The sequence below is a fragment of the Engystomops pustulosus genome, chromosome 9, assembly GCF_040894005.1.
Source record: "Engystomops pustulosus chromosome 9, aEngPut4.maternal, whole genome shotgun sequence".
Classification (NCBI taxonomy): domain Eukaryota; kingdom Metazoa; phylum Chordata; class Amphibia; order Anura; family Leptodactylidae; genus Engystomops; species Engystomops pustulosus.
In genome coordinates, this window is record NC_092419.1 from 89,909,515 (window position 1) to 89,936,059 (window position 26,545).

A 26,545-nucleotide genomic window follows, 5' to 3' on the forward strand; every position below is an offset into this window, starting at 1 on the left:
GGGCACGGGATACCAGACAGCTGCTCAGTACGCTCCAAGGATCTGTCTGGAGAAGGTAGGGTAGACGTTCCTAGATATACTGTCTACAACACCTATGGGGTGTGTCATGGCGTAATGCCATAATACCTGACCTTATAGATAATGAATGATTGTTTTATTGACGTGTCGCATGAGTGTATTACTACGGCTTTTCAATAGTAGTAGTTCTCAAACTCCTATACAACCACCAATCTACTAATGCCATTGATTGGAAGTTCCCATAAACGTAACTTTCATGTTATTACGGTACAGTACTTTTATATTTACCTGATTTTTTTGCAATTGCTTATTTATATCTTTAACTAGCAGAATATGTTAGTCAAATCTTTTGGTGACTGTATTTTATAGTAATATTGATATTTTTGACTGATATGACAGCTCTGTGCAGCGCTGTGTAATGTGTGTGCTATATAAATAAAGAATTGTTATTATTATTGTTATTATTATTTAGCTCATTTTGAGCTAACGTAACTTGTTGCACTATACAGAAGCATCGCTCACACCGATCCTTTTCAGATTTCTGTTTAGTAAGACAATTATTGATTTTATTCTTTAGATATTTACATGATCTTGTATGTATTTTTTTGCACTTGCTTAATATTATAATGTATTTATCAGATATTTTAATTTTTTAAATATTATAGTCAAATCTTTTTGGGACTTCTGTATTTTACTGTAATATTGATATTTTTTTGAGAATTTAGAGCCAACATATCCTGTTGCACAATAGGGAGGCATCACTTACGTAGACCGCTGGCTACACCTTTATTTAATAAGAAAAAGATTTACCATTTTGTATTAAAAACTGGTCATTTTTCTGGTGGTCTTCAGTGTAACTTTTATTACAAGTCTATGCAAATGTCTTAAAATAAAATTGTAATCTGACAGGGAACCTCTCACAGGGTTTTGGGACACTGAACGCCCAATTAGATCCTTATGGACCAGAGGCTTAGTATTTATAATAGCCCTAACCCAATAGTGGGGCTCATTTACTAAGGGCTCCGTGGGCGTACTTTCGTCGGGTTTCCCGAATTTTTCCGTTTTGCGATAAGATTTTGGCGCAATTGCGCCGGCTTTCACGCGACAGAAATCAGGGGGCGTGGCCTTCGGAAAACCCGACGGATTCGCGGGATCGCGACAGGCCCGGGTGAGTAAATGAGCCCCACTGTCTGTAACAACAACTATACTATAATTTACAACTATACTGACTTGAAGTTGTACTTCCCATGATTGAGACCAAAAGGCACTAGCAGTAGACTAGATGAGCCTCTATGTATTTTTTTTTTGTTTTGTTTTTATGATTTCAATGCAAACTGGAAAGATTTGTCATTTTGGGGTTTTTCTTATCCATAGCCTCCTTCCTAAAAATCAACTTTTAGATTATACTAATCATCCTGAAGGGCTCTGGGGACGTTTAGAGAGCCCCATATTGCTGCAGATTCACATGCTGTTACAATGAGCAGAACATGTCTTACAATCCCCCTGTAATCAAGCAGCAGCAGGAAGTGCTGGGGGAGGAGACGCTTTCTCACCTCATTGTAACAGCCTGTGAAGATATAGCATTTAGGGCAGTGGTGGCGAACCTATGGCACGGGTGCCAGAGGTGGCACCCAGACAGGACCAAAAGAATCTTCCTGCAGTTCCAAGCAACTTAAAAGATGCTGCTTCCAGTCATATTTTGATACTAACTTTGTTACTAGGGACTGTAGGAAGAGGGAGAATGAGTAGACAGGGACAAATTATCTTTGGAGGTCCTCCTGCTGGCCCCACGATTCTCTGTGTACAGAGGGACACTGGAAAGAAGCTAAAATGATGAAAATCTTTATACTGTGTTGCTGTCCTCAGGAGGCCAGTATGGTTGAACGTTGTTGAACAGGGAGCAATAAGTTACTGCTTTAATTTTGGGTTGCAGTTTGAGCACTCGGCTGCTAAAAGGTTCGCCATCACTGATTTATGGGCTCTGGAAAAAAAATCCAGAGCCCCTCGGACTGATAAGCATAATTATAAAAGTTGATTTTATAAGGATGGAGGCCATGATTAACAAATATAAGAAGATTACCACATTCACAGTGCCTGGATCTACGAGTAAGTGGCCCTGGTTTTAATGCTGGATTTTCATAGTAGATTTCCTTTAGGACCCCCTAATGCAAAATCACGGACTTTATTCCTTACTGCTCTCCTATAGCTTTACACTGTGGGGCACATTTACTTACTCGGTCCTGTCGCGATCCCGCGGTGTGTTGTCCGACGAGGGTTTGGGTCTGCTGCGATTCACTAAGATCATGCGTCCGAGTTCCTGCATCCGTCGCTTCCGCACAGAGTTCACCTTCTTCTTCCTGGTGTATGTGAGTGCTTATCTTGCGATACAAATCCTTTTTTAAATTCCGCGGTTTGTACGAATCTGTTGGGTTGTCCGATGGCCACTCCCTCAATTTCAGTTGCGTGCAAGCCGGCGCCGATCTGCCAAAATCCGATCCCGTGCGCCAAAATCCCGGGGCAATTCGGCGCAAAACGGAATACGTTGGGAAACCCGACAAAGATTTGTCCGACGGACCCTTAGTATATGAGCCCCTGTATCTGCATCTTGAGGACACTGATACAGTTTACATTAAACGGAGGGGTGTAGGTCTCCATCCCACCTCACCTTAAACCAGCTCTTTTTTTGTAAAAGGGGCAACCAGGATATCACTACTGTCTGTCCTAACTGATCTTTAGGGCTCCAGATGTAGAGGTGTGGGGTGTACAAGAAGATCCATCCCTGTATGCAGACAGCATTAGAATAGGGTTATTTAGGACACTAAGCTATCAGTCCATAAGAACCTATGTGTCCCAAAAGGTTTCCTCAACTTTTTTTATTCTTACAACTCAAATCCTGTTGGTTTATTATTGTCACGCTGCCCATTTCTGCCACGCCACCAGTGCCCCCCCTGCTGTGGTATTTATTGAAATACTTCATAGGCTCTCAATGACTTGTGTTACAAAATGAAAAGAAAAAATTCCTGGACAATATGGCTTTTGTCCAGGACTATGTAATGTAATCCATGGATTCCTATTGCAATAACATGGATGGTTACTGTAGTTAGGAGCGAATGCTAATAATTTAAGAAGAACCCCCTGCCGCCCCCGCCCCAGTCACTTCTGAGCTTTAACTTGACACCCACCATTGTGTGGTTTAGGAAAGAATCTCTCCATACATTTAACATGTCCATATGAAAAAAGTACAGGGACTGTACAACTCTTTGTCCGTCCTACAACAGCATTACAGGCGGTCCCCTACTTATGGACACCCAACTAACAGATGATCCCAAGTTAAAGACGGACCCCTCTGCCCCCTGTGACCTCTGGTGACCTCTCTGGATGCTATACTATAGTCCCGGACTGCAATGATCAGCTGTAAGGTGTCTGTAATGAAGCTTTATTGATAATCCTTGGTCCCATTACAGCAAAACATTTTGAAACTCCAATTGTCACTGGGGCAAAAAAATTTTTTGTCCGGAACTACAATTATAAAATATACAGTTTCAACTTGCATACAAAATCAACTTAAGAACAAACCTCCGGACTCTATCTTGTACGTAACCCGGGGACTGCCTGTATATCTATTGTCTTATTGTCAGTCTTAATATTTCACCATACGAATAATACTGGAGGCATCATGATGACAGCACGGGGCAGATTTATCAGGCTGTCTAAAAGTAAGAATGTTCTTACCAATTACAGCCCCCCTTTAGAATATTCATGAGCACTAGCAAAATGAAAACTGAACTGTAATTGGTTGCCAACATTCTTACTTTTGCACAGCTTGATAAATCGGCCCCAATGTAAAAATGGATGTTTCTTTGTATATATCTCGATAGGTAAGGGGGGTGAACCCCCGGGATAACATGTAGAATGCATAAAATAAAACAAAGAACATGGTCTTTAATTTTTCCATCCATCCCTGACTTTCTGTCTATTGTATTTGCTGTAGTTTGCTTATACATGTGAAACAATATAGCATGGGAAATATACAGTAAATGTTTGCACACGCAGTCACAGTTGACATATACAGTTACGGTTGATGCTATTAACAGGTGGATGCCCTTGAGGTAGAAACAGATTACTATGGAAATATGCTGCCTACATATTGTAGATCACTACAATGGCCATTGTGTGCAACCCAAGCGTAAGCCAAGCCATGCATGGGAAACCACATACCTGGAGTCTACCAGGGAGCGGCTCATGTTTCATCATTGGTAACATACACTGTAGTTTTTTGCATATTTTGTGTTTTGTAGAGGACAACAGAGTGAAATAGGACCTTACTACGTCCTAAAATTACAACTTCGGATATCATTGACGTTGTAAGATGACCTTATGGGTCAGTGACGCCTTAAGCCTAGTATTCCTATATTGGGCTGAGGTTACTCCATTATTCAGCTCACTGGTACGGGCAGACTAACAAAAGAAATTGCATTGTTACTTATTCCCCTTTGGGCCAATCAGAACATGGCAGCATGATTGGCATTGTTTGTAGGTCCTTCCTCTTCGCCTAGTAAAAGTTCTTCTTTGACACACGTCACAATTGCAGAATGCAGGAGTCTCATTCATTGTCTCGTTCAACAAAAGGAAGGATCATAAATGCATATGGGATGCCTTGGTGTAACGTTATTCACGTGGTAAAATAAGTAACCATAGTAACAGCCTAGGCCTAACACCCAAATGTCATATAATCTGACCACGCGATGGAAGGACAATCAGAACTATGACAATAGAAGATACAGCTTCACTCTGCTGTTGCCTAAATTAAATCTACTATCAAAATATAGCATGATAAATCAGGGACACTTAGCGTTTATCACATTGGCGTTGTTTTTCACATTCGTGCTGCAGTGATTTTCATTGGTGCCTCACTGAGCCATTGATTTCTATGGGATTGGCTTTTTTTTTTACTGATCCATGAAAAATTTTGAAACCAGTCCGTTTTTTCACTGATTACAGCAGGGGTCCGCAATAAAAAAAAAACAATGACAGGTTTTATTCACTGATGAGATTGGGAAACCAGGTGTTATGTTTTAAAACGAAATGTTAAACCTTCAGGTTTTTTTTGCGGACGCTGAGACCAAACGGAAGCAAAACGCAACAGATGTGCAATATGTGCTTTGAAATGCAATACAACAGCTGAGGAGAGGAGATTTGCCTAATTACATTGCTGTTAACATTTTTGTTTACAAAATGCAAACGCACATGTTAACAGCAACAGAAATCTCCTCTCCTCAGCTGTTGTATTGCATTTCAAAATTCAATGTAAACTCCTTGGGGTACATTTACTTACCCGTCCTGTCACGTTCCCCGAAAGTGCATTGTCCGCCCAAATTGTGCCGCGATTCACTAAGATAATACACCAGATATCCTGCATGTGTCGCTTCCCCGCTCAGGTCCAATGGAGTTCACCTTCTTCTTCCTGGTGCATGTAAGTGCTTGATCTTGCAACACAATTTGAAAGTTATATCCTGCGCTCAGTCTAACTCAGTCGGATTGTCTGATGGCCGCCCCCCGATTTCTGACGCATGAAAGCCAACGCAGCCAAGTCACAATCCGATCGCGTGCGACACAATCCCCATTTAAATACCTGTCACAGCGGCGCAAATCCCGAAAAAATCGGAAAATCCAATGAAAGCGTGATCCGCGACTCTTAGTAAATAAGCCCCGTTGTGTTTTGAAATACAATACAACAGCTGAGGAGAGGAGATTTCCCTAACTACATTGCTCATAACATTTTTGTTTACAAAATGCAAACACACATGTTAACAACAATGCAAATCTCCTCTCCTCAGCTGTTATATTGTATTTCAAAACGCAATGTAAACTCCACGTGTAAACGCAGCTCGAGGCTATCCACCATATTGCTGTTATGTGTGTTCCTTGTTTTCTTGTAATATCTATCATGTGAAATATATTTGTAATCAAATAAACAAAAGGAAATCATACTACAACAACTGAGAGTACTGCCAATGTTGCTTGGTGTTAGTGATGTAGGCTTTATATTTGGGGTTCCAGGTTCATTTTTTTATTGACCTATTATATATTCCTGTGAGTATGGATAATATAACGCATATAATGGGGGAGATTTATCATGAGTTTCTGAGGTAAAACTGTTCTAGTTGCCCATGGAAACCAATCAGAGCTCAGCTTTCATTTTATAAACAGCTGTGGGAAAATGCCATGAGCAACTACAACAGTTCTGCTCTAAGAGACTGATGATAAATCTCCCCCACTATGTTTTACAAAAATTCTCATTGTTTGTGGTCACCTAATAATATTGGGGGAGGTCTATGGGCTGGGAGCATTAGTTATCAGAATAAAGTGACTCCACAATGTCTGTAACTCCAGATCTCAGACACCAGATTCCTTTGAACTGCGATTAATTTTAATGGCACTTGTTATGCATTTGTAATAGTATCATTCACATCTATGGAGCTTCTACAGAAGTGCTTGATCTTTAACTAGTACTGAGTGGTACTGACAGTTATGTCTTTTTCTTCAGAGGATTAGAGGCTGGGACAACCGGTTTTAAGTGGCATTGGAATTCCCCTTCGGTTTCCTTGCATCCTTCCTTTACATACTTTCTGGGAATCTCTGATTGTTTATCCTTTATTATCTAATACGTTTCACTTTCACTCTTCTATATTTTAGACCCTACAAGCTCTCATGGCTACCCTGGTGTCTCTCCGTGGAAGTCCAGCTAAGCTAAGAACCTCCTCAGCTAGTGTCTCTTATAATGGGAGACCTTGGGTTGTCTCTTCGGCTCCAGTTCTCAGTTCACCACTGGTCGATGGACCTAATGATAAAGAAGTCATGCAGAATCTGAACAATCGACTTGCCAGTTACCTGGAGAAGGTCAGCGCCCTGGAAAAGGCAAATCAACAATTAGAGATCCAAATTCGAGAGAAATTATCAGAGGGCGCTGCAGTGAAGAAAGACTACAGCGATTACTTCACTCTTATTAATACACTCAGAAAGCAGGTAAGATGTGAAGAAGTCTCACTGAGATTAAACTAATCTTTTTGCTATAACATATGTGCCCGTGCAAAATCCTCTGTCCGCAAAGTATAGCTGTGGTTGCACTGATAAGTGTCATTTTGTTCCATTCTGACTAGTCTGCTAGTCTGGACACTGGTGTACTCCTTTCCTAGCACCCTTCTGTCTCCTGTGAACTCTGCTCTGGTTAAGTAATTGACAGACTCTCTCCCAATTCCCATTGCTCCCCAGTTTGATGTCAGAGAACTGATCCAATCATCTTCTGGACTGGACCTCTGGTATATAATATAAGGTTTTATGAACTAGTGACTTTGTCTGCTATTGTCTTGTACTCAGCTTTACTGTACTCAGATTTTTGATCCTTTGAGTGATTCAATGATTATCCGCTTGCCTAGTGATTTTGTTTTCGTATTTAGCAGCTATCCTTTTCTGTTAGTATTGATTATTGTCCCTACCTCTGTTTTTCCACCTTGGTGTAGACAAGGAACGTCGACCAGTTGTCTCCTACTGTTTATGGTAGGCCAGGCAATTATTGGGCAGGGAAAGGGGGTTTAGTCTCAGGGCCCACTGTCTCTATCTGGCAATCCAGACCATCCTGACCGTTCACGTACAGTATCATTTTCTGAACAAAAATCCTTAATGAAACATGGGAAAAGCCCCGCGTGCCCTAACAGTTCAGTGTAGAAAGTTATTTCCTGGATAATGCGTTATATGAAAGTAAATGGTAACCTATTAAAACAATGTCATTTTTATCTAGTTTCGTGATAATTTATTTAATAGCGGACAACAAAGTGCCAGGATGAATATTTAATGTAAAGTTCCACACAGGATTCTATATTATGTAGAAATTGCTGACAGTGTTAGGTATTTTTTGAGTTTCTTTACCTCAATAATTGGTAGAAGCAAAATTATTTGTTTTCCAGGAACTTGGTGTTTTCAAGTGCAATAGGGATTTGCCTTATATTACTTAGTTATGTCAATTGAACTGCTCCACAGCCCCTTTCTACTGCTCTGAGTGACTGCTGCAATACTCAAAGCAAAGCAAACGGGGAATGCAACAGTTCAACGCACAAGTCTCATGTGTAATGTATAGTAGTAGTGCTCTGTAATACCTAGCACCAGGGCTTAGGTATGACCACAGCCTCTGCAGCTACTCCACTACTTTTCTATAGATACATAGAATCTACCTTCAATCTAACATTAGCACAGAACAATGATCAGGGTCTGAAAGCAAATATTTGACGGAACCTTTTTGTATCAACGGAAATACTCCAACACCCCAGAATTACTAAGCTGAGAAAACAAACAGTAACTTGCCCTAAAAGATGACTTTTATCTGTATTTACTGAGGATTGTGCACATTGTAAGAGAGACGGCTGAATATTTCATAGTGTGACACATTAAGCCACAATTCTAAATTCAGTACAATAACGTCTGACCGCTGTGACTCTTTATCTTAGACTCCATTTATTAGGATGCATTTCGACAGTCATATAAATATATTCATACATATTCTATACTATGTATTCTGCTGTGTCATCATGAAATCATTGCATTTCTATGGACCAGCAACAGTACAGCATAGGAACATAACCAAATATGCTTCAAAATTGTAATTTCATGTGTAACACAAGTATTAATTACAACAGACAGTCTTCTTCATTGAAATAACTTTTGTGATTATAAGATTTGTACCAGGGGCGTACCTACAGCGGTACCAGCCATAGCAGCCGCTATGGGGCCCACAGTGTCAGGGGGCCCATCATCCGACCTGACACAATAAAGAATGGAGGATGTGCACCATAATATATGCTGGACATATAAAATATACTGTGATGTGTATATGGTGTCTGTATACACTGTATGGGAGTATGTTGCATATGGCACTGTATGTATGTGTATATGCACATGAGTGTATTTATATGTGAGTATACTAATATGTATATTTTTTTAAGTGGGAAGGGGGGCCCCATTCAGTAGCCTGCTAGGGGGCCCTGTCTCTCCCAGTTACGCCACTTATTTGTACTATACATTCTCAGTAGAGGAGAACTGATGTCCTTTGCTAGCGGTCATTAGCACAATTCCCCTCTTCTGTCCATTTACAGAATACATGCATAGGGTCAGATTAAAGGGATTGTCCTATTTCAGCAAATAATTGAAATGGTTTGTGTAAGGAAAAGTTATACAATTTTCCAATATACTTTCAGTATCAAAGACCAGGGACAAATTCCTATTCACTGGAAGTAAACATGGAAGCTTTCTATAGTAGGACAGCAAGCAGAAATCTAAAAGAACTGTGAGGAATTCATACAGAAAGTGTATTGAAAATTGGATAACATTTCAATACGCAAACAATCTCAATTAGTTCGTGAAAGTAGATAATCCCTTTGACTAACAGCTCCTCTTGCTGTATAACATGCTGCCTGCAAATATGACACGGTGTGTAATCTACACAGCTCCTGCTGCTCTATAATACCCTTTCAACAGATAGGACATTATATACAATCTCCTCAGCTCTGCTTCCTTTATAAAATGCTGTTTGCAGATAGGACACTATGTTGAAACTGCTCAGGTCTTCCTGCTCTATAACATTCTGTCTGCAGAGAGGACACTATGTACAATCTACGTAGTTCCTCCTGCTCTATCTCATGTTCTCTACAGATTGGTCACTATGTCCAATCTGCACAGCTCCTGCTGCTCTGTAATATGCTGTCAACAGATAGGACATTGGGCCACATTTACTTACCCAGTCACTGGAGTTCCCAGAAAGTCTATAATGCAGTGTGCCGCGATTCACTAAGATTGCGACGCTCGGTCCTAATCAGTTGGACTGTCCGCCGGCATTCCCCCTAAATTGTGTCACATGAAGGCCAGTGCAGCTGCGCCACAGTCCCAGCGCACACACTTCTTAAATACCTGTGCAAGCCGTTTAAGCCCTGAAAAAAGAAAAGAGTGAGCGCGACCCTGTGTAAATGAGTCCCACTATATACAATCTACACAGCTCCTGCTGCTCTATAATATGCTGTCAACAGATAGGACATTATATACAATCTGCTCAGTTCCTCCTGCTCTATAATATGCTGTCTGCAGATGGGATACCATGTACAATCTGCTCAGTTCCTCCTGCTTTATATATAAACAGTACAGGGCTATTATTTGTCTTGCGAGAGAAAAAAAAAACTTTTTTCCACTTATCTGTCAGTATTTTTCTACTCACCATAAACATATGGCAGCCCAGGTATTAAGAATTAGAGGGAGAGCCTGCAGTGTAGCAATTGTAGTGTGTATGTTGTGTTTACTACTGAGTATGATATTCTTATTCCTCTAGATTACAGATGCGATCTCTGAGAACACAAAGCTGTTGTTGGGTATTGATAACAGCAGACTGGCAGCAGATGACTTCAAGGAGAAGTAAGTATAAGGCAGATACAACAGATCCGAATTATTATGCATCCAAGCTGCCCACTTTCACTTGAGCAATTTTACCTGTAAGGTCTAGCATAAGACTAAAATATTAAGTACCGATACTGCCATATGCAACCCACACAATATTACCATTTAATGTATATTTCCCAAATATATCTGTGTATTTTCTGGACCAGTGATGATATTCCGAAACAGGGGATGAACTTTATTGCATGCAATGGCCCTTTACCATGCCAGGGGTGCACCAGCCATGAGGTGAGTTGAGCCTCTTGCAACTCACAGCCGTAGTGGCTGCTACGGGGCCTGCACTGCATAGGGGCCCGGGAAAGACAGCAGCACCAACATTTATTAAGGCCGCCCCTTTCTGCCCATCCCAAGCCAGTCCCACCTGTCGCTGGTCTGATCGCCGACACAGCAATGTTCCGATTTATTACCACTTTCCTCATGATTTTGTCTCCGTGATCTATAAGACATATTTTTATATTTTTAGCTCACAGTAGAAAGGCTGGATCTAAGCGTCTTCTAATAACATTATTAAGTACATGGCCCCGTACCAAACTAGCTACAAAGTTAGAAGACTTGTTTTATTAAGGGAAATTCCTTTTAATCCTCATAAAGTATGCCTTGAAGTCATGATAATCTGCACAGCGATGCATTATACCATCACCATGAATACAAACATTGTATTTCTTATTAGGTGGAGCACGGAATCCGCCTTACGTCAGTCTGTGGAGCGGGATATGAATTCGCTGAGGAAAGCCAAGGAAGATCACATTGTTATTAATGAGAGCCTGAGAGCAGATGTAGACAGCCTAGAGAACGAGCTCCTCACCTTAAAGAATGACCACAAACAGGTACCATTAATAATTGACTAAACACATTCCAACTACTGTTATAGTTAACCCAGCGTGGAATTGTTAGCCATATTGTCTGACTATTGGAGCAATAGTGTAATGATGGCTCGGGGATACAGGGACAACAAACCAGACAGTGAGCCCTAAGTCTGAGCCCCCCAATGCTGTCACCTGCCTACTTGCCTCCGGTATCCTATTGATACGGGACAACCACGAAGACGATCCCTTCCTAGGCCACAGTGCAGACAAAGAACACGACAAACAAACAATACACAAAGGTAGCGAAGTCAGGTAAACCGGGTCACAACGGAGAGAGCAATATATAAGCAGAATCAGAAAGCGAGAGCCGAGGTCAGTAACGAAAGCCAAAAGTCAGAATGCCAGAGAAGTCAATATAAGAACAAAACGCTGAAAGGACTGGGGAGCTGAAAATACGAGTATTACCAGCGCTGGGAAACCTGTGCTGGGAAGTAATATAGGTGACTGGGGAACCTCCCCTCAAGGTGACTGGAGGAGGGATCTGTCATTCACAGCAGGTTAACTGTTGCTAGACTGCAGGGAAGCGGGTGTGGTGCAACAATCAACCCTGCAGCAATCTCAGTCTCAGTTCACACACAGGAACACTGAACAACCTCAACGCCTTCTAAGCCGCATACCGCGGACAGAAGACGATACAGGCAAAGACGTAACAGTACCCCCCCTTTTATGAGGGGCCACTGGACCCTCACTATTCCCACCTGGTTCAGAAGGATTTTGGCGGTGGTATATGTTGAGGAGACGTGGAGCATGGAGATCTTTACCAGAGACCCAGGTACGATGTTCCGGGCCATAACCCTTCCAATGGACCAGATATTGGACAGAGTTTTGTACCCTGCGGGAATCCAAAATCTTTTCTACCTCAAACTCTAGTTCACCTTGGACCACCACAGGAGCTGGTGGTTTAGTCACGGGTAACACGGGAGGGATATATTTTTTCAGAAGAGATTTGTGAAAAACATTATGAATGCGAAGAGAGCTAGGTAATTGTAACCTAAAAGAGACGGGATTAATAATTTCATTAATCGTGTATGGCCCAATGAATCGAGGAGCAAATTTCCCAGATGGCACTCTGAGACGCAAATTTCTAGTAGATAGCCACACTCGTTCCCCCACATTATATTCAGGACCGGGAGATCGTTTTTTATTAGCCTGACGCCGTTGGGTATCTTGGGCTTTCACCAGGTTCGACAGAACCCGTGCCCAGACTGAGCTCAGCCTTTGGAACGTTGCTTCAGCGGAAGGGTTAACAGACTCAATGTCTTGGCAGGACGAAAACTTTGGGTTGAACCCGTAATTACAAAAGAACGGCGACATTTTAGATGAGGTACTAACCCTGTTGTTTAAGGCAAATTCGGCGAGCGGGAGGAAGGATCTCCATTTCTCCTGGTTATCGGAAATAAAGCATCTTAAAAACTGTTCAAGCGATTGGTTAAGTCTCTCTGTCTGCCCATTAGTCTCAGGATGGAAAGCGGAAGAAAACGAAAGAGAGATTCCCAATTGACCACAAAATTCTCTCCAGAATTTAGAGACAAACTGTACCCCCCGATCAGAGACAATATTTTCTGGTATACCATGAAGACGCAAAATATTGTTTATGAACAATGAGGCCAATAATTTAGCACTGGGTAATTTCCTGAGGGGTACTAAATGACACATTTTCGAGAATCGGTCACAAACCACCCAAATGACAGTTTTCCCTTGAGAGACAGGTAAGTCAGTTATGAAGTCCATGGAGATATGAGTCCAGGGTTTTTTAGGCAGAGGGAGAGGTTGGAGAAGTCCCTCTGGTACTCTTCTGGGCACCTTAGACCTGGCACATATATCACATGCTGCTACGAACTCCTGAACGTCACGTGACCACGAGGGCCACCAGTACAACCTTTCTAAGAGATACTTAGTGCCGGCAATACCAGGATGTCCGGCGAGCACAGAACAATGGATCTCTTCCAAGACCCGGAGCCGGAGATTATGTGGCACAAACAATTTACCCATAGGAAGATTACTAGGCGCAAGATCTTGAGAGTTCGAGATAGCGGTGGCGAGGTCATGGTCAATAGCAGATAACACAATACCAGGCGATAGAATCTTATCTGGGACAACCTCTGGGGTATTGTCGTTACCAAAGCTACGTGATAGAGCATCAGCTTTGATATTCTTAGTGCCTGGACGGTAAGTAACAACAAAATTAAAACGAGTAAAGAAGAGTGCCCAGCGAGCTTGTCTGGGGGACAGTCGTTTAGCATTATCTAAGTATAACAGGTTTTTATGGTCAGTAATCACAGTTATGGGATGTTTAGCTCCTTCTAGGAAGTGTCTCCATTCCTCGAATGCCCATTTTATGGCCAAAAGCTCTCTGTTACCCACATCATAATTATGTTCGGCAGAGGAGAACTTCCTGGAGAAGAACGCTACAGGTTTTAGGTTAGTGAGAGACTTTGATCCCTGAGATAACACTGCTCCCACCCCTACTTCGGATGCATCAACTTCAACTACAAAAGGGTGATTCAAATCAGGTTGAGTCAAAACTGGCGCGGTTACAAAACATCTTTTAAGCTGTGCAAATGCTTGCTCCGCCTCTGGAGTCCAATTGGTCAGATCAGCACCCTTTTTAGTGAGATCCGTCAACGGCTTAGCCACAACAGAAAAATTCTTAATAAATTTGCGGTAATAGTTGGCAAACCCTAAAAACCGCTGAAGGGCTTTAAGAGTGTTGGGATGTTCCCATTTCTCGATAGCCGTGACCTTGAGTGGATCCATACAAAAAGATTTAGGGGTGATGATATAACCCAAAAAAGTAATCTTTTGGACCCCAAACAGACACTTAGACAACTTAGCACATAAGGAATTCTTACGTAATCTAGAGAGAACATCCCTGACCTGTCGGATATGGGTTGACCAGTCAGGGGAAAAAATCAGAATATCATCCAGATAGACTACCACATATTGACCCAGGATATCACGAAAAATATCATTCACAAATTCTTGAAATACTGCTGGTGCATTACACAACCCGAAGGGCATCACACAATATTCAAAGTGTCCTTCGGGGGTATTAAAAGCAGTTTTCCACTCGTCCCCCTTTTTGATGCGAATCAGGTTGTAGGCCCCACGGAGGTCAATTTTGGAGAACCAGCGGGCACCCACCACCTGGTTAAGCAAATCAGGGATAAGAGGAAGTGGGTATTGGTTTTTGACAGTGATGTTATTCAGTTCACGGTAATCAATACAGGGTCTAAGTCCACCATCTTTTTTCCCAACAAAGAAAAAACCAGCCCCCATAGGGGAATTCGAGGATCGTATATGACCCTTTTGAAGGCTCTCTTGTATATACTCTCGCATAGCCTCTCGTTCTGGGGAAGACAAATTAAAAATCCTTCCCTTGGGATATTTAGACCCGGGAATGAGATCGATCCCACAGTCATAAGGCCTATGTGGAGGCAGGGACTCGGCAGTCTTTTTATCAAAAACATCAGAGAAATCAGAAATAAATTCAGGCAGAGTTTCTTCCTCTGACTGACATTCAGAGAGGAACAGCGTATTACAATGGGAGGAACACAGCGGATCCCATTTAACCAGTTCTCCAGTGGTCCAATTAAATACAGGATTGTGTACAGATAACCATGGAAACCCCAAAATGACATCAGCGGACAAGTTTTTTAAAACAAAAAACACTACCCGTTCGGTGTGGATAGCACCAACCTGCATGGTTATCTGTGGAGTTCTGAAACAAACTCTACCCCCCCTTAAAGGGGTAGAATCTGCCCCCACAACCAGGACAGGAGGATTCTGGTTAACCAACTCCAGCCCTAGGGCTGAAACAAAAGCAGAGTCAACAAAATTAGCAACGGATCCAGAATCAACCATAGCTTGTCCAGATATAGACTTATCATTAGCAAACAGAGACACTGGCAACAAAATTTTAGATACAGAGTCGGAAGATACCTGTGCGCCTGAGTGACACTCCCGATTATCACTCAGGCGCTGAAGTTTTCCGCCTGTGGCCTGGGTCTGGTAGGGCAGCCTCTCAGGAAGTGTCCAGATTCACCGCAGTAAAAGCAAAGACGATTCTTCTGGCGATGCTCTTTCCGGGTTTTGGCTCTCGCCGTGCCCAACTGCATAGGTTCTTGTTCAGATATAGGAGAGACAGAGTTTTTAGGAGAAAGTAAAGGTGACCCGGAGGAGTGACTCGCATCTACTCTATCTTTTCGTCTGTCCCGTAGGCGACGATCAATGCGGACTGCTAAGGCCATGGTTTGCTCCAATGAGTTTGGATCAGGATGACCAATCCAGGCATCCTTTACAGGTTCTGACAGGCCTTTTCTGAAAAGGGCTTTCAAGGACGGTTCACACCAGTTCAAGGTTACGCAGTGTTTGCGGAATTCCATGCAGTATTCCTCCGCAGAGCGGGTACCCTGCGAAAGAGACAGCAAACTGGACTCCGCAAGCCCAACATGATCGGGTTCTGAGTATATGGCCCCCAAGGATTGAAAAAAGCGTTCCAAAGAGGACCACTCCTCTGCGGCTGGAGGTAGTTTCAGGGCCCATGCCTGGGGATCCCCCTGGAGTAAGGAAATAACCACCCCCACCATTTGAGTTTGGGAGTATAACGGGTTAACCCGAAAATAAAGCAAACAGGATTCCCTGAAAGTCTCAAATTTCTCTCTATCACCTGAGAATCGATCCGGGAGTAACATTTTTACCTTGTTAATACTGGGGAGTGGAGGTTGCGGAGCAGCAGGAGACGTGGCAGGGGTCTCTGCTCTAAACTGAGTTAGAACATGGACCTGGTTAGCCAGATCAGCCACAATGCGATGCACAAGATCCGGGATGGAGCTCATCCTGGCGGATCCGGAAGACGTAGCAAACTAAGGATTTTTAATAGGCTGGTAATAATGTAATGATGGCTCGGGGATACAGGGACAACAAACCAGACAGTGAGCCCTAAGTCTGAGCCCCCCAATGCTGTCACCTGCCTACTTGCCTCCGGTATCCTATTGATACGGGACAACCACGAAGACGATCCCTTCCTAGGCCACAGTGCAGACAAAGAACACGACAAACAAACAATACACAAAGGTAGCGAAGTCAGGTAAACCGGGTCACAACGGAGAGAGCAATATATAAGCAGAATCAGAAAGCGAGAGCCGAGGTCAGTAACGAAAGCCAAAAGTCAGAATGCCAGAGAAGTCAATATAAGAACAAACCGCTGAAAGGACTGGGGAGCTGAAAATACGAGTATTACCAGCGCTGGGAAACCTGTGCTGGGAAGTAATATAGGTGACTGGGGAACCTCCCCTCAAGGTGACTGGAGGAGGGATCTGTCATTCACAGCAGGTTAACTGTTGCTAGACTGCAGGGAAGCGGGTGTGGTGCAACAATCAACCCTGCAGCAATCTCAGTCTCAGTTCACACACAGGAACACTGAACAACCTCAACGCCTTCTAAGCCGCATACCGCGGACAGAAGACGATACAGGCAAAGACGTAACAAATAGACCTCGAAGTCATTGGGAAACATTGAATACTAATTTCTTTCTATTTCTGTGTGTATAATTACTTATTGGGGCACATTTACTTACCTTGTCCCTGCGCGATCCCTTATCCGAATTGTCCAACGATTCATGAAGACCATGCGTGTCGCTTCCCCGATCAGGTCCGCCGGAGTTCACCTTCTTCTTCCCGGTGTATGTAAGTGCATGGCTTGCAACACAATTTTGAAGTTAAATCCTAGGTTTGTCCGAATCCGTCAGATCGTCCGACGGCCACTCCCCCCGATTTCTGTCACACGAAAGCCGGCGCCAAAATCCGATCGCGTGCGCCAAAAACTCCTTTTAAATCCCTATTCCAGCGGCCCAAAACGGAAATCGTCGGGATGTCCGACGAAAGTGCGCTCTGTGGGGGCCCTTAGTAAATAAGCCCCAATATGTCCAACTTTCTGCTAAAAATTAAAGGGATATCCCAACAAGTCCTTATAAACATAAATAAAACCTCACACAAAAGGTTATCCCATTCTTGTAATGCGTGTCTGGCCTTGACTACTAGTTACATCTTAAAGGGGTTGTTCACTTTCAATAAATAATTGATACAGTTTGTGTAAGAAAAGAAAAAAGTCATATAATTTTCAATTCCTCCTGTGCTTGGTGCCATTATATAGGAAGCTTTATTGTTTACTACCTGAGGAGATAGTCATGTGATGTCACTATAAGCTCGCTAAACATACAGCTCTGATTACTGGCTGTGATATTATGTGACGTGCATCTGTGTAACATCACACAGTAAACAATGAAGCTTCCTGTTGAATGACAGGAAGCAGTGATCTTGAAAACTGTAAGGAATTGATACAGAAAGTGTATTGAAAAACTGTAAAACATTTCCTTAAGAAAATAAAATCAATTAAAGTGGACGAGCCCTTGTGGATAGCATGTGACCGCTGATGACAATGATGGGTTCAGCACTCCTGTGAACAATACACTACTGCTGGAATAGAAAGAAGAAGTTCTGGGGACTGGGGCCAACACCTCTGGAGTGGTTCTTTAGCAGAGGTGAACATTTATTTTATGTTTAGAAAATTGAATTTCCCTCAATTGCCACAGAGTTAAATGAAAGTAAATAATAGTGGTATGTAGACCCCCAAGGAGGAGTGGGATCTCAATATTGCTGCACACCTGTATACAAACAGACTGACTGGCCTCAGCAGTAAGATAATGCTTGTGTAGGCTGCGTTCATACCTCATTTTTTGTTGTCCATTGTAAGGAAGCATCAAGAGAATTCCCAACATATCCTCACCTCTATTCCCCATACCCTCCGCTGGGCATATACTGCTCTTTGCAGCAGGAAACAGGATTAAAATGCGCAGTCTGTTGTGCTTTTCATCCAGTGTCTCCTTCTGGATGCAGACGGAGACAAAAAGGATGCCACTGTCTTGCCAGTTTAAATCTATGTATATGTTCAATGTATACACTGGGAAATTTCCTGGCGTACATGCCGAACGTCTTCAAAAAACAAGCTGTGGGTTCCCCCAACTGATGCACCAGTGACCCTACTACTATTTGTTGACAAATGGTCAGAATTTGGCTAATTTGACTAATGCGGGCAATCAGATGGTGCAGGATTAGATGCAACACTTTCGTGGCATTACTGCTGCATCATGATCCATCTGTACAGCCAGGACCAGAAAAGGGTCCCAGTGGTGTGAGCGCCTCGTTTAAGATGGAGCCCCCCCTGCTCGTCGGCCAATGCAGGACCCCCTCACACAACAATATATTTAAAAGATACCACATACTTAATCTGTTTCATATATACCAGTGATGGTGAACTTTTTAGACACCGTGGGGCACATTTACTAAGGATCTGCGGACCGCATTTCCATTAGGTTTCCTGACTATTTCCGATTTGCACTACTTTTAACAGGGGTTTTTGGCACACACGATCGGATTTTCCGATTTTGCCGACTTTAATGAGACACAAATTAGGGGACGTGGCCGTCGGACAACCCGACTGATTCGGACTGAGTGCGGGATTTAAAACTAAAATTGTGTCGCAAGTCATGCACTCACATACACCGGGAAAAAGATGGTGACCTCAGCGGGGAAGTGACACATGCAGGATATCGGGCGCACGATCGTGGTGAATCGCGCCAGACTTCATCCTCGTCGGACAGTCCAGATCAGGGATCACGATAGGACCGGGTCAGTAAATGTGCCCTCGAGTGTGTGAACTACAATGAAAGCCCACTTATTTATCATAAAGTTCCAACATGATAATTTAAACAATAGCTTATTTCTAACCGCTGTGCTCAGCACAACGCCAAAGTTTGGATTATCATTGTAGCATCTGTCCAGAGGCCGTGCACAGCAGGAGAATGTAATATACCCCACTGCAGGCGCTAGAATAACAACTTCTACTTCTGGGAAGAGTTTGTAAGAAACCCATTCCTTTGCAGCCCAATTTCTAGGATTGTGCTACATAAATTAAAAGTAGAGATGATTTGAGGAAGACAGGAATTACATGTGACCTGATATACTGTATATGCTTTACTGCAGGATCTTGCTGCACTCAGGGAGAGACTAGAGAGTGGAAAAGTTGAAGTTGCTGTTGATGCGGTCCAGGGGCCTGACCTCACGTCCATCTTATCTGAAGTTCGTGCCCAGTATGAAGATATCATGAAGAAGAACAAAGAGGAGGCAGATGCTCTGTTCCAGACTCAGGTATCTAACATGTAAAGCTATGTGTGTGTGTTTATGTGTGTATTTATGTACGTATGTATGTATGTGTGTATTTATGTACGTATGTATGTACGTATGTATGTATGTGTGTATTTATGTACGTATGTATGTACGTATGTATGTATGTGTGTATTTATGTAGGTCTGCTAAAGGAATCTGTTCCGACGTGTTTACAATCACCAATCAGTCGCTCACTGTGACTCATAGATTTGGTTTTAAGCCAAAATACTCATCCTGCGTTTCCAAAATACACTAATTAATCACCACATACAGGAGCCATTGTCTGCTGCTGTGATAGTTAGAAGCTGAGCCGTGATTGGTTGCTTTCTTGCCAGCTCTGAGTTTTAATGGTTACTATCAGCAATGAGTATAAGACAGCTTATGTGTGATGTAATATGGATAGGGATACAGGGGGGAGATTTATCAGAAATATAAAACTGTTCCAGTTGCCCATGGAAACCAATCAGAGACAGAGGCAGTCAAAGACAAATGCAGAGACAGAGAGAGACAGTCATAGACAGACAGAGAGAGACAGTCACACACAGAAACAGTCAGAGACTAAGACAGTCAGAGACCGAGAGTCAGACACAGAATCAAGACAGACACAGTCAGATACAGACAGAGAGAGACATAGATACATATAAAATATTTTTTTAACCCATTCTATTTTGTTATAGCTTATTTACTATCCCAGGCAATGCCAGGAGCTACAGCTAGTAATTGATATAGGTCATGTTCCTAGAACAACAACTTATTTTTATGTTCTTCAAGGATGTAATAGAAGGATGTAATATTTCATTATAGTATGAAGCTGTGTCCCTGCAAATCGCAAAAGATGATGAAGACATTAAGCGGTCACAAGACGAAGTACGAGATAAGAGGAGCATCCTACAGGGACTACAGCTGGAACTAGAGACGGCAGGAAACCAGGTTAGTATCAGTGATATATACCTGCTCACACCTCATAACCTATTATGAGATTTTGGGTTTTACCATATGAATGACTCCCTTTAAGAAGAGAAGAGAGAAATACTGCATCATCTCCCTCAGATATATCAAATAGGTCCCTTTTATGGTAAATGATCAAAAGACTTTAAATAATGTAAAATTTCCTACATTCTAATCGAATGGGTTTTCCTGGTGGCAAAAAGAAATTTGAGATGTGATTCTGGGTTTAATTGGATTATTCCTACTGCTTAAGGATGATGTATTATGAAGACATAGGGGCTCATTTACTAAGGGTCCGTCGGACGTATTTTCATCAGGTTTCACGACTATTTCTGTTTTGTGCCGAATTGCCCCAGGATTTTGGCGCACGCGATCAGATTTAGGCGCATCGGCACCGGCTTGCACGCAAAAGAAATCGTGGGGTGGACAACCCGATGGATTCGGACAACGCGCAGGATTTAACATTTAGAATTGTGTCACAAGACACGCACTTACAAGCATCCGGAAGAAGAAGGTGAACTCCGGCGGACCTCGGCGCAGAAGCGACGGATGCAGGAACTCGGGCGCACAAACTTAGTGAATCATCGTCGGACAACGCACCGCGGGATCGCGACAGGACCGGGTAAGTAAATCTGCCCCATAATGTTCATATTCCCTATAATGGCTTATTCTGTAAAGAAGAATTAGCTGGCTCCCTGCCAGTAGCATGTGATGAGTCTCCGGGGAGGGCAGTTGCAGCCTGTGTGTGCCTGTGCCAGTCTCCTCTCCTCCACACTCATCCAGCTTCATCCCACCTATCACTTTCCTGTCTTGTGCTTTGAGCAGGCAAGGGAGGGAAGGGGTTGGTGTGAAAGAGAGGAAGAATGCATGAGGAGACACAGGCACCTCACAGGCTGCAGTTGCCGCCCCCAGGACTCTCCACACGCTGCAGGCAGGGAGCCAGGTATTGTGAATTGAACTTGTATAAAGTACTGAAATGATTCAGAATGCTGACAAAGGGATTTCAAAATCAGCATAGCATAGGGTATTGGAACCTATCACCAGTTAAAAATGACATCCTTAATGACAGGTTCACTTTACGTTGGGAGCGCACATTATCACACATATTAATAATGCACCTGTATATATTCACTGATGAGAATTTTGCTAATGTTTATACCAACTTTAATGGCTTCTCCATCTAGAATGTAGAATAAAGGTTATAAAGACTAAACTGTTCTGCAGGTGAATGCATTAAGAGGAAACCTTGATGAAACAGAGCTGAGGTACAAGAAAGAGCTTGAGAGACTGCAGGGCAATATCATTGGAGTAGAGCAGGAGCTGTCCGAGATACTGAAGACTATCCAGAACAACAAACTGGAATATGAGGCACTATGGAAGATCAAGGAGACCCTGGAAGCTGAAATTGCAGAGTACAGACGTCTACTGGAAGGAGAACCAGAGTAAGTGTTTGGTGGTGAAAGTTTTCAGCATTTGATCAGCTGAATGGAGCCAGTGATTAATGACGACACTTTGGGAATGTCACAAGACTGTGTAATATGTGGCCCCCCCGCTCAGTAAACACGGGCCCTACATTCCATAGCTGTCCTTGGTGTGTGGGAGCTTCTAGTTGACATTCATGTGAGTGTGAGATGTTCTACACAAGTTCTTTCTCGTACTTTGGGTAGATTTTCACAGCTAAGATACTATTATGACTACTTCTAATTTATAGCTTCCACGTTACAGGTCCCTGAAATAAGAAGACAAGTGTAATGCCTAATAGCTTGTCCTAATGAATTATTCTACTGCAGGAAACAAAAGGAGATCTACTACTAGAAGTCTCCCTAATGAGAGCCCCCTAAATCAGCCATTAGCCATTGGTGAACATTGCAGCAAGTACTCTGCTCCCCCCACAGTTTCTCTTCATTTTACCCCCACTTAACATGAAACAGGGACTCTAATGTCCCCAAATTGAATGGAGTGGAGGTCGTACATACTTGTTGCTGCTACATCCATAGTCTATAGGACTGATGAGGATAAGCAAATTACTTTATGTACTTGGCCATCAGTAGACTTAAATTTTTGCCAAAATGGGTTTGGGACCTGTATCCTTTTGAATGGTAGGGGTCCCACTAGTGACCAATTACTTGCCATCAGAGATTAGAGGATCCGAACTTCCTATTCAGGATCGGGGTTCAAGCGTGCCCTGTGTGACCAAGACATATTGCTGGATTGGCTGCCGAACAGCCAATCCGGCAAATTAATGCCCCTAGCTACTAGCCATGGCTGTTATTGACCAAGGGGACACCTCTACTACTGTTTTTTGTATTTAGCTATCTTTTTTTATATTGTTTAGTTGAGTTGGTATTAACAGTTTATCCAATTACTTTTCAGAGAGAAGATTATCATACCTGAACCAAGACGTAAGTCCTCTATATATAACAATACACAATCAGATCAGTGAATAAATGTGCTGCTTTAGAGAATCAAAGATGAGAACCGCCATACTAATAATATACAGTGACATCCAAATATAGATGTATGTAGTTTAATAGCTCTTATATGTATATAGTTGTACAGCTCTTTTAATGTAAAATTCTTCTCTAACTGTTGTTCTTAGTTACCTCCACTTTATATGCCAGAAGTAATCATTAGTCTGTGCTCTATTCATATCTACCAATAAACTATTAATATAGCCTTTTAGTAAAATGTTAAATGTGAAAAGAGGTTAGCCTCTACCCTCTTCCTGACTTTGCCCTAAAGTTGTTGAGTCAATTATAAGCTGCCCACAGTTTCCATAAAACCTTGTGTTCTCTCACATTGTGTATACATATAGAATCTATATAGTGAATAGCCTGGTAGCTTTCATTAGAGGGTGGAGCATGGAGCAGGCATAAGTAGTAGAAACCAGCAGTGAAGTCATTGCATGAAGTTTGGAATGCATTTTGTGAGCACTTTTAGTAAAATGTTAAATGTCAAAAGAAGTTAGTCTATACCCTCTTCCTGTCTTTGCCCTAAAGTTGAGTCAATTATAAGCTGCCCACAGTTTCCATAAAACCTTGTGTTCTCTCACATCATGTGTACATACAAAATTTATATAGTGAATAGCCTGGTAGTTTTCATTAGAGGGAGCAGGCATAAGTAGTAGAAACCAGCAGTGAAGTCATTGCATGAAGTTTGGACTGCATTTTGTGAGCACTAAGGCCCGTTCCCCACTTGCGAGTGTGATGCGATGAACTCGCATCACACTCGCAACGCAAGCTGTCGGGAACGCACGGCCTGAACGCTGCACCGCGGGAGTGAACTCAGCATGTCAGTTCACTCCCGCGGTGCAGCGTTCGGGCCGTGCGTTCCCGACAGCTTGCGTTGCGAGTGTGATGCGAGTTCATCGCATCACACTCGCAAGTGGGGAAGGGGCCTAAGGGTTCAGCTTCATCGCGGTGTAGAAAGTGTTTGGAGAGCAGAGGCTGGGGGGAGGGGGTGAAAAGTCTATGATTAAGCTTTAGGCGCATAAAGACAGAGAAAGTGATACAGAATCACAGACTGGGATAGAGGGAATGGCTCATGAAGAGTCCTTCTATCTCACTATTTTTTCCAGTAGACTTCTAAATTTCCACAGCTGCAAAAACAAGATCTTCTGCTACACAGAGTAGCATCGCATCACCTCTTAATTTTGTTTCTTTTTACAGAGCCAGATATCAGAACCAAAAAAATTGTGAAAATAGTTACACAGACCCTTGTGGATGGGAAGATTGTTGGTGAATCGAGTGAGGTGGAAGAATTTGAGCACGCTGAGAAAGGAAAAAAGTAAACCTGGTCCCCAGCTCCTTCCTCTAGATAAAAGATCTATAGTACCATCATCATCAATGCCAAGCAAAGTAGAATTTTGGAAAGTATGTTGGTTTATTTGTGATCTCAACTAACTAGTCTCTCCTAAAGTAATACGAGATGTAGCTTGTAATGAGATAGGCAATGGCTTGATCCGCTATCCTACCCAACTTAGGTTTTTCTCCTACAATTTTAACAATGCCATAGTGTTGGTATTCCCCTTTATTGAGTATAGTAAATTCAATGCTCTTACAAATAATCAACCAGTTAAAGTCAATTCTCCAAAAATATCACAGATCATTTGCTCCTTTTTGGATAATAATATAATAATAATTATTCTATATAATAAGTCCTGTAAACCCCCTAAAGGGAACCTGTCAGCAGAAATTGACCTAATAAAAGTCTAACAGTGCTGCCAAGCAGCTGAACACCTTCCAGATGATGTTTCTTTCATGGCCCAGTGTGGTGGCATCATCCAGAAAATATATAGACGTAAATTGGTTGTATAAAGTCAAAGTAGGCGGAGATTTTAATACTGAAGTCAAGCTCTCTATTTCTCGGCAAACCCCCTTCACTGTAATTGATGGTTCTGCATCCAGGGACATCACTAACCAGATCTTCTGAAGTCCGATGTGGGGTATCAATCACAGAGGAGGAGACATTCAGGGCTCCCACCTTTACTTCACTGTTAAACTCTCCTCCTCTTTGACTTTATACAACCAATTTACATCTCACTTCAAAGCTGATTTTCTGGATGATGCCGCCACCCTGGGACGTGACAGACACAAAAGGGGTCATTTACTAAGGGCCCGAATCACGTTTTTACGGGGGTTACCCGAATTTTTCCGTTTTGCGGCGATTTTTCCTGAATTGCCCCGGGTTTTTGGCGCACACAATCGGATTGTGGCGCATTGGCGCCGGCATGCACGCGACGGAAATCGGGGGCGTGGCTGTACAAAAACCCGCCGTGTTCGGAAAAACCGCCGCTTTAAAAAAAAAAAAGTGTCGCTTGACACGCGCTTACCTGCACCCGGCCCGGCTTGGTGAACTCTAGTGCATTCGGATGAACTTCAGCGCATCAGCGACACCTGGTGGACGTCGGAGGAACTGCCTTAGTGAATCGCCGGAAGACCCGAATCCTCCACACAGAACACGCTGCTGGATCGCAAATGGACCGGGTAAGTAAATCTGCCCCAAAAACTAGAAGGTATTACTCTCTTTGACAATATATAACGGTAGTGGTTTATTACTGATGACAGGTTCCCTTTAACTGCTGGAAATAATGAAATGAACCCTGCATGTCCATGTGAAGGTTTATAGTATGTGATGATGGACCTGAATGTCTAAACATGAAGAACATTTGGGAAGTTAGATGTTTTGTGATCATTTTTGGTGAATATTGAGTGGCTCCTACTAGTGGGGACCCTGGGGTTTGTGAAAGATAACATATAGCAATGTGCTTGGGCATCTTTATCCAGTATAATTAAATTAATAAAATACTCTGCATCTCAGCAATGATTATTTTATAAATGTCTAATAAATTTGTTTCTGTCGTGTATGAAACCCTGCGGCATGTCCTCCTGCATGTGTATAGCTGAAAGGGACAGTTTAAAAAATGACTAGAAAATAATCTGTTTGTGTGATTATTCGCTAAACCTTTCAGATGCGTTTTTTTTTCGGGCCCATATTGTAGATGCGGCATTCGGACCCCATGCAGTTTAAAAAAATTGTAATTTATGAGGAAGTTTTTGTGTTTCTCCCTCTGACAGGGGCATAACTACAGTGTTAGCAGCAGCTAAGGGGCCCATAGTGTCAAGGGGCCCCATCAACTGAACTGACACTAAAGAATGGAGGAAGTGCACCATTATATACAAATTATGTTGCACATTGTACAGCATAATGTGTGTACTGTATATGTGTATATATGCTGTACGTCTGTATATGGCACTGTGTATATGCTCTATATGTATGTGTATGTGTGGAAGAGTATGTAAGTGTGTGTTTTTGTATATAGGTACTTAAATATGTGAGTATATATATGAGTGTAGTATTTAGGGGGCTCCTATCAGAAGTCTGCTATGGGGCCCTGCCTCTCCTAGTTAAGCCCCTGTCCTCTGGGATAGCAGACCCTTGTTGGTGTTTGGTGGTGTAGTTGTGGTGGGAGTAGCAGGGGTGAATGTAAACTCT

The 26,545-nt window shown here is 42.6% G+C and overlaps 1 protein-coding gene across 3 annotated transcripts; it reads left to right on the forward strand.

Moving 5' to 3' along the window:
- On the forward strand, positions 1–25,903 carry LOC140076832 (keratin, type I cytoskeletal 18-like). 3 transcript variants are annotated; one of them, XM_072123574.1, is made up of 9 exons: positions 1–55; positions 6,715–7,044; positions 10,388–10,470; positions 11,183–11,339; positions 19,421–19,585; positions 20,408–20,533; positions 21,776–21,993; positions 22,925–22,953; positions 24,220–25,902. In XM_072123574.1, the coding sequence occupies exons 2-9, from the start codon at positions 6,730–6,732 to the stop codon at positions 24,339–24,341; spliced, it is 1,215 nt and encodes a 404-aa protein (XP_071979675.1). In that variant the 5' UTR covers positions 1–55; positions 6,715–6,729; the 3' UTR covers positions 24,342–25,902. The 3 variants fall into 3 exon arrangements, with proteins under 3 accessions (XP_071979675.1, XP_071979676.1, XP_071979674.1); XM_072123575.1 differs by lacking the exon at positions 1–55 and adding an exon at positions 4,094–4,127; XM_072123573.1 differs by lacking the exon at positions 1–55 and adding an exon at positions 4,170–4,274 and having other exon boundaries at positions 24,220–25,903.
- Positions 25,904–26,545: the final 642 nt, after the last annotated feature.